The sequence below is a fragment of the Pleurodeles waltl genome, chromosome 3_1 (genome assembly GCF_031143425.1).
Source record: "Pleurodeles waltl isolate 20211129_DDA chromosome 3_1, aPleWal1.hap1.20221129, whole genome shotgun sequence".
NCBI classification, from domain to species: Eukaryota; Metazoa; Chordata; class Amphibia; order Caudata; family Salamandridae; genus Pleurodeles; species Pleurodeles waltl.
This window is the reverse complement of record NC_090440.1, coordinates 392,596,152-392,612,772: the sequence shown is the minus strand read 5'-3', so window position 1 is coordinate 392,612,772 and position 16,621 is coordinate 392,596,152. Positions and strand designations below refer to the sequence as shown.

The 16,621-nt window shown below is 43.3% G+C and overlaps 1 protein-coding gene across 4 annotated transcripts in view; it reads left to right on the top strand.

The window, feature by feature from the left end:
• Positions 1 to 16,621, top strand: part of IL16 (interleukin 16) — a 470,913-nt gene that overhangs the window by 346,414 nt on the left and 107,878 nt on the right. For all 4 annotated transcript variants that reach the window (XM_069222586.1, XM_069222587.1, XM_069222584.1 and 1 more), the window contains exons 14-15: positions 554 to 1,643; positions 13,501 to 13,684. In XM_069222586.1, the coding sequence (XP_069078687.1) occupies positions 554 to 1,643; positions 13,501 to 13,684 (1,274 nt within the window). The remainder of the gene's footprint in view (positions 1 to 553; positions 1,644 to 13,500; positions 13,685 to 16,621) is intronic.

Below are 16,621 nucleotides of genomic sequence, written 5' to 3'. Positions count from 1 at the left end.
GCATTGTGTCACTTTAGCGCCAACGGATACATCAGAATTTCTGATGCATCCATGAAAACGTGCGCCATAGAGCTCTGTATTGTAAACACAGCACTTCCATATGTTGTGAGGGGATTTGCACGCAGGTGCAAGAAATCAGAAGTATATGATGCACGGATGCATCAGTTTCATGCAAAAGAGGCCTTCAACGTACAGGTGTTCCATCTCCTGAGTCTGTACCCCCTCTGGGCTTGAACATAAGTGTGCCCCGTGATTCCTCGTGCAAAGCCTTTATATGCTTTTCATGCAAAGTAATTTATTATTCAGACACCTAATATAGGATGTTATACAAGATGTATGATTTTATAACAATCAAAGGGTCATTTACGTTATTTCTTTTGGAGCCAAGGTGGTCAAAAGTTGTGATGTTAATTCTTGAATAAGCATTGCCCTTCTTCATCAGAATGCAGAAATTATATTCTAAACTAAAGAAACATAACTTATGCTGTACCAGGTTGTGAGATACAATGCCTCGGCATATTTTACATTCTATGATTGCATTTTTGTTTTGTAGGGAAATATCTCTCATCAACTCAAAGGCCATTACTCAGAAGACAAGCACGGGTGGAGCACAGTTTTGAGGCTACAACAGAGGACCCTTGGGTTAGAATTTCGGACTGCATAAAAAGCCTGTTTAATCCTGCTGCGGACGAAGATACAAATCCCTTGGACATGGAATCTAACCTCAGTATGAATGATGAAGATACATCTCCCCTGTGTTCAGATGCAGCACTAGACAAATTTGAAATGGAAGCATGCAAAGTTGAAGAAATGACTGTTGCAAAGAAGGGTCCCCCTGTGGCCCCAAAACCTACCTGGTTTCGACAGAGTCTCAGAGGTTCAAGAAATGGAATATCAGACCTAGTGCCCATTTGTGACAGAACTGTGGCTGGGCAGCCCAAAACACCCATCCGGGAGCGGGAGCCAAACTTACGGAATGCAACAACCAGAACCTCATCGATAAAACAGAAGATAAGCTCCTTTGAAACATTCAGCACATGCCAATTGCCAGAAAAGGGAACCAGAACACCTCCTCCTAAACCAACAATGCAGACAACAGACCAGAATCCCTCTAGAGATGCAGAGGCGCCTAGTTCCATAGGTGTTCACTTAAGTCAAGACCTCATGAGGAACACAGAGCCTCAAAATACAGACACCAGCACAGTAAAATCCAGTGATTTCATGAATTTTGATACAGGCGAGTCCGAACTGACTTCTAATTCGTCACCAGCTCGCAGGTACAGTGCAAGGAGAAGCAGTAGTGCAAGCAACGAACAAGCTACAGATTCACTATGCACACAATCATCAGAGCTTCTGGTAATAAAAGCTCCCAGCCAGAGAACAAGAAGTTTCCCCCTTACGGCCAACCAGTCTTCTGAGCTCATGAAGACCGAAGAGCACTGCAACAAAATCTATTCCATTACCAACCAAGTGTCCGTTGCCTTAATGAAATCCCTACTCTCCCTTCCTCAGTCTCCAGTACCACATGGCAGCAATCCATGGAGCACACATTCCGAATCATCTGACTCTTTCACAGAAGACGAAGACACCCCTCCATCTTTCACAAGCGACAGCCTGCACTCGGACACAGGATTTTCTGTGAAGTAAGATAATATTATTATTAACTTGTTGTTAGCGATTCATAACACCCTGCTGCTGTTTCTAGGTTCTGTATTGACTTCGGAAGGCTCAAAGGCTGAACCTACATTACTAGGGTTTGAAATCATCAACACATCACCACATTTATCAGTGGCGAGCGTTCAACTCATATCTTTCCAGCGACGTGTTTTAATTCATTTGCTCTGCTAAGTTTGTAGTTGTACTATTCTGTGACGAAAGGTAGATAGACCACCTGACAGATAGCAACCCAATACAAAAGTAACCCATTTCTCTCGCTCTCTCTCACACACACACTTCTCTATCACTATCCGTATGGATTATATTGGTAGTTCTTTGTCGGTTGGCCTTTACAAGCAACAAAACGGATGTGAAGTTTGAAAGACAAAGGGGCTTGGTCAAACATGTATGAGCACCAGCTGTAAATTACTGCATTTCCTTCCTGCTTCCGGCGTTTCAATTGCCAACACATAATGTCTAGGTATTTTAGTGTAAAGCGGCTTCTACATCCAGAAATGGATTTGTTTGAAGCTGTCCGTCCAGCAGCTGCAATTTGTGTTATTTCTTTAGTTATGTCGAACATGTGTTGTTTTCTTGTGAAGCATTCATTTTCTAAGGTCAAAGGTGCTACTCCATCTTTCATTTATTATTTCTTTCACTCTCTTCTCCGCCAGGAAATATTGAACCAAGTGCCATTCGCACTCCCTCCTCGAAGAGGCAGAAATGGATTTTCTGATGCGTCTCTGCAGGCTTCTTCTAGTTCCTGTTTGTTGTGGGTCACAGGAAGTAAAGAAAGAGCATGCCTAGGCGAATTTTAGCGCCTTTGTGGCTATGTACTGCAAAGGAATCTTTGCAATACTTCCTCGATCATATGTGGGGCATGGGGTGATGTGAAGAGTGTCAATGAGCCTACAACCACCACCTGCTAACAAACAATGATAAGAAGAAGCCAAGTAGATAGTGCATTTCTTTTTCAGACCACCAGCATTTAATGCACCATTTTTTCCAAATCTGCAGGGTTCTAACTTTCATAGTGGGCATATCTGTGGTGTGTCTAACTTTTACATTTTTTCATTGCCCTCAACTCTTCAAGTTCAAAATATTTGCCTCTCCACACACTCCTTAGCATGTATTAGCAGAGCTGAAAGTATGTGGCCAGAGTTGCTGCATGCGGATGAGTGTGTCTGTGGTGTGGCTTGGAATGAAGGAGCGTATAAATCCTGTGTGTCAGGGTATCCAAGTCATGGGACAAAAAGAGTGGCTTGCTTGGTACTCATGTATGATCGAGGGCTTATAAATGTTGATTTAGGCTTCTAAAAATAGTTTATAAATAATCCAATGGCCTCCCAAAATAAATCTGCCACTGCAAAGCTGAAGATATTTAAATAACAAAAAGTGTGAAGTCCCTAGAAGAGTTTTCAAAAGCGAAAGAAGTGCAAAGGGAATGATTTAAAGATTTCACACTAAGACCTGACACAAAGTCCAGGTAAAACTCCAGCCGAAAGTGGGAAAAATGCGATTATTATAAGAACACAGATTCCTACATGTTATTGCCCATTAACTTGTAATCAGAGGTAATCTCCGCAGCTCGGCCAGAATCAGAGATACCTGCGGTATCGGTAGTTCCAGGAAGGGAAAAACTAGATCAGTTAACAACCGTATAGTAATAGTACCTTAGTTATGGATAAAGCAAATGACTGATGCACAAAGTTTATGTAATTGTAACCTATTCTTTAGGCACTCAAGTAAAACGTTTCACAGGCAGGCGGTGGGAATGACATTTCTTAACCTACTGGATACACCTCACGTGTGGGATTAAAAGGTTCATGGTGTCAGAGAATCACAATTTTGATTTTAAAATGTAATGTCCGTTAAGAGTGCACCTTGTAGATTATGATGTCGGATGGTTAACCCTATCAAGACCTGGAATCAATTGCAAGGAAGAAGGACCTGAGCGTATGTGATGTGTGTGTCAGACACGCAACAAGGTGCATTTTGAATCAATTACAAGGGGTTCAAGTGAGTCTTGAGAAGGCTCTGGTATGCTATATTCAGTTAGTCAAGATATGATCTGAAATAAGCATTCACAATCATCTCTATTTTCGATAAGAAACAAAAGCTCAGTAGAAGCCTTCTGGCCACATCTGTTTAAATCTATTTCTGGGAACTTTTTGGATATTGAACCATGGTAATCAAGCGTCAGTCCCACGCTTTTGGTCCTTTCACACCGGTACTAAGGTAGACTAATGTTAAAAAGGCGATAATTTCACAGGGCACAATTAGGAGTCATTGTGTGTATGAGGGATCTCCATTGTATTCCACTGCACTAGTAAATGACTGATCGTATCATTCTTTTACTAGCCATCTGCGGCCTAGAAAAGAAAATGCAAGTAATCAATCGATTAATCAGTCAACTTGTAGAGTGTGATGTCACCTGTGATGGTATTAAGGTGCCTGCAGGGTCCAGGGTCCAGGGTCTCAGTCGATGTACAAAGTTTTTAGCATCCTACAGAAGTTCTGTAGAGTAGGAGAGGTCCTGAGGTGCAGGGGGAGGCCGTTCCAGGACTTGGCTATGAGGTAAGAGGAGGAGCGTCCTGCTCTGCTGCATTGTATGCAGGGGTTAAAGGCAAGCATGAGAGAGGCAGAGCAGATGTGTCTGGAAACTTTGTGGAATCTTAGGTGGAGGTTGATGTAGGCGAGTTTTCCTGGGTCTTGAATGCATGGGCGAGGAGCTTGAACTGGCATCTCTTCTGAACCATGACCCACTGGAGTTTTTTGAGGTGGGGGTGATGTGGGTGTGACAAAGGAGGTCCAGGATGTGCCTTGTTGTGGCGTTCTGGGTGGTCTGTAGTCTTTGGACTACGAGGGCCTTGATACCCATGTATATGGTGTTGCCATAGTCCAGTTGACTGGTTATGAGGACATGACTGATGATGCGTTTTCAAGAAGCCACTTGAAAATCTTACGTAACATGCACCAGATAAGGAAGAAGGAGGTTGACTCTGGGTGGTCTGTAGTCTTTGGACTACGAGGGCCTTGATACCCATGTATACAGTATTGCCATAGTCCAGTTGACTGGTGATGAGTGCATGACTGATGATGCGTTTTGAAGAAGTCATTTGAAAATCTTACGTAACATGCGCCCGATAAAGAAGAAGGAAGATTACACTGTATGGGCATGGGACTGTGATGAATTTGCTTTCCAGGATGATACAGAGATTTCTGGCATGCTCAGCTGGGGTTGGTGTGGGCACTAGCTCTGTGTGCCATCAGGAGGTGTTCCAGGGGGAGTTGGCATTGCCAAAGATCAAGACTTCTGTTGTGTTGAGCATGAGGCAGTTATCTCTCATCCAGCTGGCAAAGCTGGTCATGCATTTGTGGAACTTGGTTCTGGCGGCGGTGGAGATTTCTGAGAGTGAGAGGATGAGTTGTGTGCTGTTGGTGTAGGATATAATGGTGAGTCTGTGGGATCTGACTGTGTTGGCAAGGGGGGACATGTAGATGTGGAAGAGGGTGGGGCTGAGTGATGATCCTTGAGGGTCTCCACAGACGATTGGTTTGGGTTCGGAGGTGTAGGGTGGAAGGTGGACTAGTGTTGTGTCAGTGAGGCAGGAGGTGATCCATCTGAAGGCAGCTTCTTAGATGCCTATGTCATGAAGTCTGGCATTGAGGCCCGTATTTATACTTTTTTAGCGCCGCATTTGAGCTGCTTTTAGACGCAAAAGCGGCGCAAACATATAAAATACAATTGTATTTTGTAAGTTTGCGCCGATTGTGCGTCACAAAACGACACAAATGCGGCGCAAAAAAAGTATAAATATGGGCCTGAGTGTGTAGTGGGAGACAGTGCCAAAGGCCACTGAGAGATCATGTAGGATAAGGGCGACTGTCTATCCTTTTTTTCAGGAGGGCTTGGATGTCATCTGTAGCCGTGTTAAGGGTTGTCTTGGCTCTGTAGATGCTGCAAAATCCAGATTGGGAGTCGTCCAGGAGGTGATTATTCTAGGTATCTGATAAATTGTTAGTTGATGGCTTTTTCAGTCACTTTGGCTGAGAAAGGGAGCAGCGAGATGGATCTGTAGTTGCTGAGTTCATGGGGGTCCACTGAAGGTTTCTTGAGCAAGAGATTGACTTTCGCATGCTCCCAGTCTTTTGAGAAGGTGGCCAAATCCAATGAGGTGTTGAGTAAAGTGGAAAGTTTGAGGCCGATCCTGGATGCTCCTTGGTTGAAGATGTGGTGGGGTCATGGGTCAGGTGCGGCCCCTGAGTGGATGTATTTCATGATGGTGATGGTGTTCTGAATGGTGAGTAGTTCAAAGTGGTTACCCTTGGGGTGGTCATATGTGTGAAGGTATGGTCAGTGAAAAAGTCTTCAGGCTTGAGTTGAAGGTTGAAGTTTCAGTAGATTTTGGCAATTTTGTTGTGGAAGAAATCTGCAGGGCTGTCGCATATGTCCCGAGAGATGCTGCTTGTTGCCATTGCAGGGTTGGTGAATTCTTTTACTGTGCAGAAGAGTTCCTTACTGTCAATGGGGTTTGCTTTGATGCGTGATGCCAGTGCTTTTTTTTTAAATCTCACGTAGTTGGCAGAGGAATAGGTTGAGTGCTGATTTGTAGGCATTTCTGATGGCTGGGACTTTGTTGGCATGCCACATTCTCCTGAGGTGCTTTCAGTGGCACTTTGTTGTCCTGAGATTTGCTTGGTGAATCGTCTTGTTCTTAATGGAGGTGACAATGTTAGCACAGGCAGTGATCCAGGCATTAAAACTTCTGACATCCTGGTATACATTGTTTGGGGCGGGTTGAGGGCTAGGGTGTTGCTCCATTTGGTCTCTGAGGCCTGGTTCTAGCTGCAAAGAGCGGTGGTGGGTTGCATCGGGAGAAGGGCACGGGGATTGTGATGATGAAGTGGACAATGGAGTGTTTGTTCCATGTGAGTTCGGAGGTGTGGTTATATTTGATGCGATTGCTGGAGGTGAATATGGGGTCAATCGTGTGTCCTGTGAAGTGTGCGGTCCGTGTACAAGTTGAGTGAGGCCAATGTTATTCAGGCTGTTGAACAGGTTGGCTGAGTTAGGCTCAGTTTTGTCATTGAAGTGTAAGTTGATGTCACCAAGGAAACATGTAGTCCTTTAGGTCGATGGCAAGGGGGGCGTTAATTTGGTGATGAGGTTGCAGAAGGTGGTTTGAGGTCCCAGTGGGTGGTATTGAGAGGTCCTCCTAATGGTGGATTTCTCGTCGATGACCACTAAATGAGTTTCTACTTTAAGGAGGATCTGGGTGTTATCATCTTACATGTAGAAGCTGAATGCTTGATCTACGTATCTTAAGTGGGATACATAAACGTTGACAAATATAGAGGAAATTACTGATACCTGAAGAATTCCATGGATAAGTGATCTCCTTGAAGTCCGAAACCAGGTAATATCCACTACTAGAATGATTAACTAGCAAAAAATATATTGAGGTATCAGGTACATTCCTTAGGTCCTAGGGAAATCAGGACCTGCTGGTCAATCCCTATGGCAAGTATTGTCAGTTGACTGTGGAATCACAGCATCCAGAAACTACTCCAAGCTCTCTGAATTTCCCAAAACCTCTTTTTTAGGCTTTGAATTTTGGAGTAGTGAAAGCAAACTGTCAAGGCCTACTCATGGAAGGAGGTATAGTGTAGAATGTCAGCTAGTGGTGTTTCTTTTGAAGACAATGAATGATTTTTCTACCTTGTTACGTTAAATTGTATAATAATAAATGCCTCCTAAGATATACAGCAGTAATGTTATATTAACAAACACAAACTAAGGGCCAGGGAAAACTGAAAACTCTTCATAATTAATGACAGCAGCCGCGATATTAACTGAGGATGTTTGGACTGAGGAAGCGAGCAGAACATTTGTCACATTGTTTAACATAGTTTTAATCAGTTCTGTGACATATGTTGGTGTATCAAGGTCCTGTGTCAGAAAGGTGGCTCATGTGTGTGGTGTTCACAAAGGACCTTGATGCATTAGCATGTGTGAGAGAACTGAGGGACCTATTTAAAAGGTTTTTGCCAGGGCAGCGTCGCAAGCTTTTTTGCGGCACTGCCCTGTGTCAAAACAAAACAGGAGGAATATAACAAATCTACAAGACACCATGCATTCCATTCCTTGCCCCCTGCACTGGTGCACAAATTCCTGCCATGCCACAACACAGGCACCCTTGCACCATGGCACAAGGATGCCTGCGTTGCAGGGATGATTGTTTTTGTGCAGGAAGGATACCACAGACCTGCAGATTTAGTAAAAACACCCGTTTGATAGCAAATTCTTGATGGCAAAAACTCAGTACAAAAGAACTCTGGACATCACAATAATATATCCCTTTGAATAAATATGCCCTCTGAAATAACAATGTGTATGGGGAAAACAGCCTAAACACGACACCTAAACAACGAGGTGCGCTGTCCACAAAAGCGGAACAACGCTTTTGTGAACAATGACTCTGTTTTCCTCTGCCTTAATCACGCATGTCCCTAACAACGAACACGTGTGGTTAAGGCAGAGAAAAACAGACTCAGGATCGGAAGAGGACACAGTCAGGTAAGTGGGGATGCGGTAGGGTTAGGGGTAGTTTTTTGGTGCGGGTGGGGGTAGTTTTAGTTTTTAAGGTTGGGCGTCGGGGTAGTGTTAGCTTTTTAGGGGCGGGGTGGGAGGGTCGGGGTAGTTTTAGGCTTTAGGGGCAGGGTGGGGGTAGTTTATGTTTTAGGGGCGGGGTGGGTGGTTGGGTAGTTTTCGGTTTTAGGGGCAGGGGTGGGGGGTGGGGTAGTTTTAGGTTTTTGGGATGGTATTGGGGGGTCACGGTAGTTCTAGCGGTGGGGGGTTGTGGTAATTTTAGTTTTTAGAGGCAGGTGTCGGGTCGGGGTAGTTTTAGGTTTTAGGGGTAGTGGTGGGGGTCACAGTAGTTTTAGTGGCGGGTAAGGGGACGGGCTAATTTTAGTTTTATGCGGCGTGGTGGGGGGTCAGGGTAGTTTTAGGGGCGGGGTGGGGGTCAGGATGATTTTAACTTTTACGGGTGGGAGGTCGCGTAGTTTTAGGTTTTAGGGGCGGGGTGGGGGTTCGGGGTAGTTTTAGGGGTGGGGGTTGGGGGTCAGGGTAGTTTAAGTTTTAGGGGCAGGGGTAGGGGATCGGGTAGATTTAGGTTTTAGGGGCGGGTGGGAGAGTCGTGCTAGTTCTAGGGGCGGGGGTGGGGCGGTCTGGATAATTTTAGTTTTTAGGGGCAGCGTGGGGGGTCGAGGTAGTTTTAGGGGTGGAGTGGGTGGTAGGGGTAATTTTAGCTTTATGGGGTGGGGTGGTTTTAGGGGCAGGGGTGGTGGTCAGGGGGGGTTGCATGCTGGAACCATGCATGCTGTTCCACGCATGCCTTTACCAGACATGCCTTTACAACGAAAAATCGTTATTAAGGCATTTGTGGTAAAGGCATTAGTGGTAACAACGCGGTTGTTGTTCCGACTGCATTGTTCAGGCATGTATGGTTCCAGCATGCATTGTTCCAACCTATATTCGTGTATGGTCATGCAAGCAGTAAAGCAAATTACCATATTGTATGTCAACCATACTCAGGGGTGGAAGAAAGGAACAGGACAGTCTCAAGACGATGATCGGAAGTCTGCCAAAAGAGTCAATATTCACAATGACTGTAAAAGTTCAGTTCACATGACCCAATAAAAATTTCAGAAATTTCTCATTTAAACAAATGTTTGCCACCATTATTTTATTTTTCAGTTACAAATATAAAACCATTTGGATGAATTACATCTTTCTAAGTATTTATTTTTCTCAACCTTATCATATTGTATTTGTTATTTTCACACATTTTAACGAGGCATTGGGAAAAAGTGTTTTTCTGGAGGGATGCAAGAAAATGCTCATCTGTGCTACAAGCGAGTAGTTCAATACAGTCTTCTCTGATTGAGGGGCATATTTACACGTCTTTTGCGCCACTATTGCATCACATTTTGTGATGCACCAGCAGCTCATGGTGCAGACCCATATCTACAAGGCCACTGAAAGGCCCTTTGCGCGGCTTTTCATGGCCTTGTAGATATTGTGTAAAGCAGTACAGCACAAGTTGTCGTTTTGCCTTACACTGCATCGGAGGGGTTCCATGGGCGTGGCAGTTGGTTTTCTCATGCAACACCCATGGGTTTTGACACATTCCCAGATTTACAAGGATCTGTAAACTCAGAAATGCGTCAAAATCATAACCCTCCTCGGGGTAGGCGCAACAAGGAGAAATATCTTTATTTCTCCTCATTTTTTTCCTCTTTCTATGTGTGTTACATTCTGCACTATGGTGCGAGTGTGCCTTTGTTGGTGCTAGGCAGCAAAATGTGCACCAGCACCAGGGGAAAGGAAAGAAATGCACCATATATTATAACCACAGTGCATTTCTGCCCTTTCAACTTGGCATAGGACAGCGCAGCAGTAATACCTGTGGCGCTGCCCTATGCCAATTCATTGAACATATGCCCCTTAGTGTTCTACACGCACCTCCATATGATTTAATGGATTGGTCATACAAAACATATGTAGAGACAAAATCATGAACAAGCACAGAATATAATTTAATATTTGTTTGTTTTTAAATATGTAACAGAAATAATGGTGGTGTTCATGGCACAAGGAGGAGAATACTTTTATTCCTCCTCGTTTTTGCTTTTTCCATGTGTGCTGCATTGTGCAGCATACATAGAAAGAGCAAACGGCCATGAATGATTGTTTATGTGCAGGAAGGGACACACACATAAACAATCATTCAAAAATGACGATGTGGTACTTCTATGTGTGTTGCATTCTGCAGCACACATGGAGGTGCAAAATTGCCATTGTAGATTGTTTATGTGCAGGAAAGGACATCTTCCTGCACATAAACAGTCAATCCCCTCAATGTAGACACCCTTGCACTATGGGGCAAGGATGTCTGCATTGGCACTGGCAGCTAAATGTAGCACAGCGCAGGGGGAAAACACAGGGATGCGCTGCATTTTAGTAAGTACGCGCATCTCTGCATTTCTAAAGTGGTGCAGTGCTATGCTGCAAATTTTGGCACAGCACCGCGCTGCCCCACTGTTTAGTAAATCTGGACCATTATGTTTTTTCCTTGTAAAGATGCTGCTCTGTACAGGTCAATTTCATGAAATATTCCGAGTCACTTCCAGCCTTCAAGTCTAAGCCACGCATGCTCGGTCACTGGTGACACTTTTTTATTTTCCATGTATTCTGTTCTGTTTTTATTTAACTATTTAGAGCAAGTCAGCTTAAGTTGTAATTCATGTATAGCAGATCCTCTTATGAAATGATGCTATCTTAAATCACCTGTATGTCTATATGTTTGCAGCACCCTTTCTAAGTTTAGATTTTGGTAGGTTACCATTACGTTCCCCCAAAGAAGCCACACTTTGACAAGAGTGTGCTTATACCACGAGAGGGTTGTTACTCTCACATAGTCATAGTCATGTAGTTAAATGTCTTTTGGGGCATCTGATTGCAACTTCACAGAATAAAACTAATAGATCTGTGTCCTGATTTTGAATACTTGAACTCTTTTCAAAACAAGCTTAACAATTACCCTGTGGTGGGTTCTTTATCATACCCTGAACAAACAGGCCACAGTTCATGCACCCAATGAGAGTTGCTCATGTCCTTATGGATCATATTTTCCTGGACCTTTGGAAGGTTCCTTTTACTTCAGCCGTAAGACAGTACATCTTTATTACAAACCTAGAGGGGGGGTTCTGCATTTCACTACAACTTCAGCAATTCACCGGGGGTGTTTTGCTACATATTCTCTCTCAATGTGTTCAGTGGAAAAGTGCACTCACATCTTATTTCATCCCTTTCCGCCACCTTATGTGCTGGCTTTTTTTGCTCGGAAAGACCTCACTACTTCTGTGAGAGGACTTAAATGAGACTGCCAGCAGCACCTGACATTGAATAAAGTCCCATGGTATTATGTTCCTTTTAGGGAGCACTCGGGCATAATTCACTCTGTCAACCAGGCATCGTGCCACCTTGCATGCCTTTGTGATCCTCAGATCCTCACTATATCTCATTATGACAGAGGCAATTACTATGGTCTTCCTAATCCACTTAAAGGTCCTGAGTAGTGTTTAAAACAACCGCTACTCTGATGTATTATTTTATTTGCAATTTTATATAGCATGGACATGGCCCTAAGGCATCAGAGCACTATACACAGGCACAGAATACAGGGTTACAGCGGGTTACATTAATAGTTGAACTCAGACGTTTACATCAGTGTATATATACAGGAGTTACCACAAGAGACACATACAATTAAAGGGCAGAGGACATGAACAGTTAAACAAAGGTAGATCAGGGCCCATTGGAGAAAGTGAAGAAGTCTAATCGAGGGTGACTTAACCAAGATGTCTGTCAAACAGGAGGAGATTGAGGTCCTTTTTGAAGGTTGCTAGGCAGGTGATTATACAGAGTGAGGGAGGCAGAGAGTTCCAGATTCAAGTGGCGCTGCCTGAGAAGGACTGACTCATGTATCATTCTCGCCAGAAAGTGGGGGGTGCCAGGAGCAGGGATTGGGCATTTCTGGAACCCTATTTCTCATTTATATAGGCGGATGAGGAGGAGTGCAGCACTCTGCGGGTGATGCAAGTGATTATCTTTGAAGGAAGGCTTCAGAAGTGGCAGGGGAGCAAGTCCTGCACTCCCTGCTTGTTTCCTACCCTCCCTTTAATTATCTTTTTCAAACCTGCCTCAACATTCTACTGTGACATCACAGGCATTGGCCTGGTGACATCATATGGTCAGCTCAGACGTAACACTGAAATTCGAACACATTCACACACAGTCACACTGCTCCTTCCCCCCCTATCTGCTGTTACATACAGAACCTAACACGAGTAAACATAATAAGTAGGTTAAAAAGTATGTCCCTGTGTGCTAACTTTAAAAATGAGACAACATGAGCTATAAAGTGTCTTGTACACTCTGACAAATTAGAGCAAATGGAACAGTTTCCTGATAGTTTAACTTCCAACAGAAAGTATATTTTGGAGCAATGACAGCACGCTCATTTGTAAGCTTGTGAGTTAGTACAATTCTGCATTTTATCTGGATAACATCATGTGGGTCGCTTCCTCATAGTAGCAGCGAATTGACATTTCACACCCTTTCAACCCAGTGACACCACTGGATTGACGCCTTGCCTCCCCCTCTGGACCCCAAATAGCCTCTTAACAACTGCTGAATGGCTAGGGAAATGGCCAGGAGTACAAACTACAAACCCTTTAATGCCTATTTACATTCTGTTCCTGCCCCTTCGTGAACCCTTGGAGTGGGGTTAGAGTGAGCAATGTCATGGCACCGAAAGGGTTGTACCTGCTGCAAATGGTGACTACCGGTAGTTAACGTCCAGGGTTTCCCATTTAGAACACACTGTAATACACATAAACATCCTCGCAGAAAAACTAAGAAACGGCATTACAAACAAAGAGAATATAAATTATGAACTAACCACTGCCGGTCCACGAATGTTTAGTGTCTTAGAAGAAGTGTGAGGGCTAAGTTTCATTGTTTGAGGGACATTCTGTGTCTAATTGCTGAGGTGCCCTAGGCGAATGTCTCGTGTTGCCCCCAGTGCAGCATTTGCACCAAAACACCTGTACCATTGAGTAGTATTTCCATTGCATCGAAACTCTAAAGCAAACTTCGGACATCACTACTTCCCAGCTTTGAGAGGCTGCAGTTGGTGAAATGCTAAAGCATGCATTGTGCGTTTATTTTTATATTACAGTGCTAATTCCCTCCTCCGCTTTTCTGCCCCAAAGCCTTTCAGAACTGAGAGAGTATAAAGTAGGTCCGAAAGAAGATGAGAACGCTGAAAATAAACAGGAACAATATATTTCTCAGTCCTCGGCTTCTTCCGGCCAATCAGTCATATCGTTGCTTCCTCCGGAAGAGTTGGGCACACTTATAGAGGAAGTAAACGCACTGGACGAAGACACATTAAAGGTATGTCTTTCAGCTCTCATACATATTAGATAAAAATATATTTTTTAAAGAGCTTGTATTTCTTATTGTAAATATGAACAGGCACTTTAGCAATAATTCGTTTTTATACATGAAAAAGCAAGGCAACATTTTTTTTTAGGTCGAGCCTCTACATTAGTATTTTTTACCTGTGGTGCGGCGACTCCTGGGTGGGGGGGGGGGGGGGTCAAGCCTACTCGGGGGTGCGCAACTGGTTAGAAAATTAAATAATATTAGCAGATTAATAAAGCGTGTATAAATAAAAAAGCAAAATGTACAGCTGAAAATTGTTAAATGTCCTGTAAATGTGAAGAAATCCGTAGCTGGAGGCTATAAATTAAGTCATTATCCACAGACTGATCTGAGGGAGCGGTGCAAGTGCATCAAACAGAATATAGTATGGAGGACGAATGGTGTCCATTGAGTTTAGAGAAGTTCCAGGTTTCCTGTTAAAATTAACATTTTTATTATTTTATACTTGTTCATGAATTAAATGAAATACGTAATAATTTCATAATTTGTGTATTTGTGTGATGATTGCTTGTTTCTGTATTTTTATGCATTGTTTTGTGGTTCAGTTCATTAAAAATTATTAGAATGTGATCCCTGACTTCAAGTATTGACTCAGTGTAGGTCCCTGGGTTTTAATAATGATTCAGTGGGGGTTCCTGGATCCAACTAGTGGTTAAGTGGGGGCCACATAAGTCAAAAAGTTAAGAACCACTGACATTCACTGCCTGCTGGGAGGCATATTGTGGCTTACCGTCAACATAGAGGGACCTGGAATCCATCCATTTGTTGCCTTTCCTTGTCACTCTTATTTGCCTGCTTCATATGAATGTCACTATGTTAGTCTCATTTACCTGCTTTTTATTCATGTTCTTTCGTGTCAGTCATGTGTTTATCTCTCCCATGGCGCATTGCCTCTTTACCTTTGCTTTGATCAGCTGGCATCTGGGCTTCCACCTCTTTCTTTTCAAGCATAGTTTTTTCTTTTTGTGTGAAACACTCCATAACAGTGTGTGTTTTTGCAACATCTCCCTCATGAACTTCTCTTCATGTTGCTCTCTGTCCCCTGCCCCTTTCCTGTTACCCTTGCCCATGTTCTTCTACCGTAGCCTCCCCCCATCTGGGTGCCCTCCATGGTGCTTCCCTGTCCCCCGTTCTTTCTTCATACTGCTTTCATATCTGTTCCCCACCCTCCCTGTGTTGCTTTTGTGTTCAGCCCCCAACCTTGTTGCTTCTGTGTTTCCCTCTGTTGCTTTGCACCCCCATTGCTTAGGTCACCTCCTGTTGCTTCCGTTTTTCATGTTAATTTTACATTGTTTCAGTAATATAGTTGTCAAAGTTTGAGTAAAATCCCATCCTGCAACGTCTTTACTTTAGTGCACAGCTCAAAGTCAATATCTAACATTATGTCACTGACTCTTCTCTACTGATGTGGTTGCCCCTTTCATAATGGCCAACTGGGAAAGCTTAACTCGCTTTGTGCACTCTCTTTGTTTGTAAGTCTTAGCCTTTCACCAGAACCATATACACCTTCATGTAGCCTTGGTTTTTTGTAGGGACTGAACATTATCTGAGGTGATTGAAGTGGTTTTTGAGCATGGCAACTGCAACATAAACTTTGGTCTTTGGGTCTATACACAGGGTGCAAGGTAGAAGCAGGACAATTATTAGTGGCAGGTTTGAGAAAATGCATAAGCCACTGCTTGCTCCCTCACAAACCTTCTCAAGTGTTGCACTGAGGTCAGTTGAAGTAGATTGTTTGAAGGCCACACCTGCCTATCCACAGATAAAACCCCTCTGCCTGAAGGCTTGGAAACTAGAGAAGTGAGGATCTGCTCTTGCATGCCCATCAGCAGCTGCTGGTTCTTCTACCACTTCAAGCTCCAAAGAAACCCTGGATATACACAGTTAGCTCCAACAATCTGAGAAATTATTTTGCACCACAACATCTTTCCTAGAAAGAATCATTTGCAAATAATTGCTCTCATTGTGTTTTGTGTGCCACCTCAGCTCACTGTATGGTCCCTTCTATACAAAGATGGGTATGTTTGAAACTAACTCCAAGCCCTCTGTATCATCTCCGTTTTTGGAACTATACAACAATAATCCTTAAAACTAGTGCCTGAAATACCACTGTGGTGCACAACCTTAGTAGCTTTTCTACTTTTCAGCATTTTTTACTTGATTAAATCCATAGTGTTTGGGGATTCAACCTATAATTAATTTAGGTGTCCACTATGTAATAGTGCTTTCGTTTAATTTGCTTCTGTAAACTAGCTATTTTATTCTCTCTCAAGTAGGTCAGGTTGATGCCCCTCTGCTTAGTATGTATTCACTGCAGTAGTCTAAGCCCTGGCCCCACCATTGCAATGAAATGTGTGACGGGAGATAGGCCGCATTTGTGTTGGACTTGGACGTTTCTGCAGGGTCATCCCCAAACTTTTTGCCTCCACTCTTCTGTTTTTTTAACCTGGTTTTGTTGGCTTTTAGGACTCTGTGCAGTTTACGACTGCCAACCAGTGCTAAGGTGCATAAGGTATCTCCTTTAAATATGATACCATTGGCTTACATCCAGTTGGTACATTTAACTTTGAGGTTTTACGTGTCCTAGTAGTGAAGAACACATAATTTGTTTTTCACTACCATAAGCCGTACCTCTAACATAGAATTACATTGGGTTAACTTATTACATTTAGTAAGTGATCACTTTCAATTGGGAGCAGATGTGAATATCAAGTTTGGTGTCTAAAGAATTGTAATTTAAAGCTCTCTTTAATGATAAAGTTGAATTTGAAACCACAACTCTGAAATTGCCACTACTAGAAAGCTGGCATTTCCACTTGGTGCTTGCAGCCTGTTTACTGGGTCACATCTTTGTGTAATCCTCCAAGATTCTGTAACACAAATAAA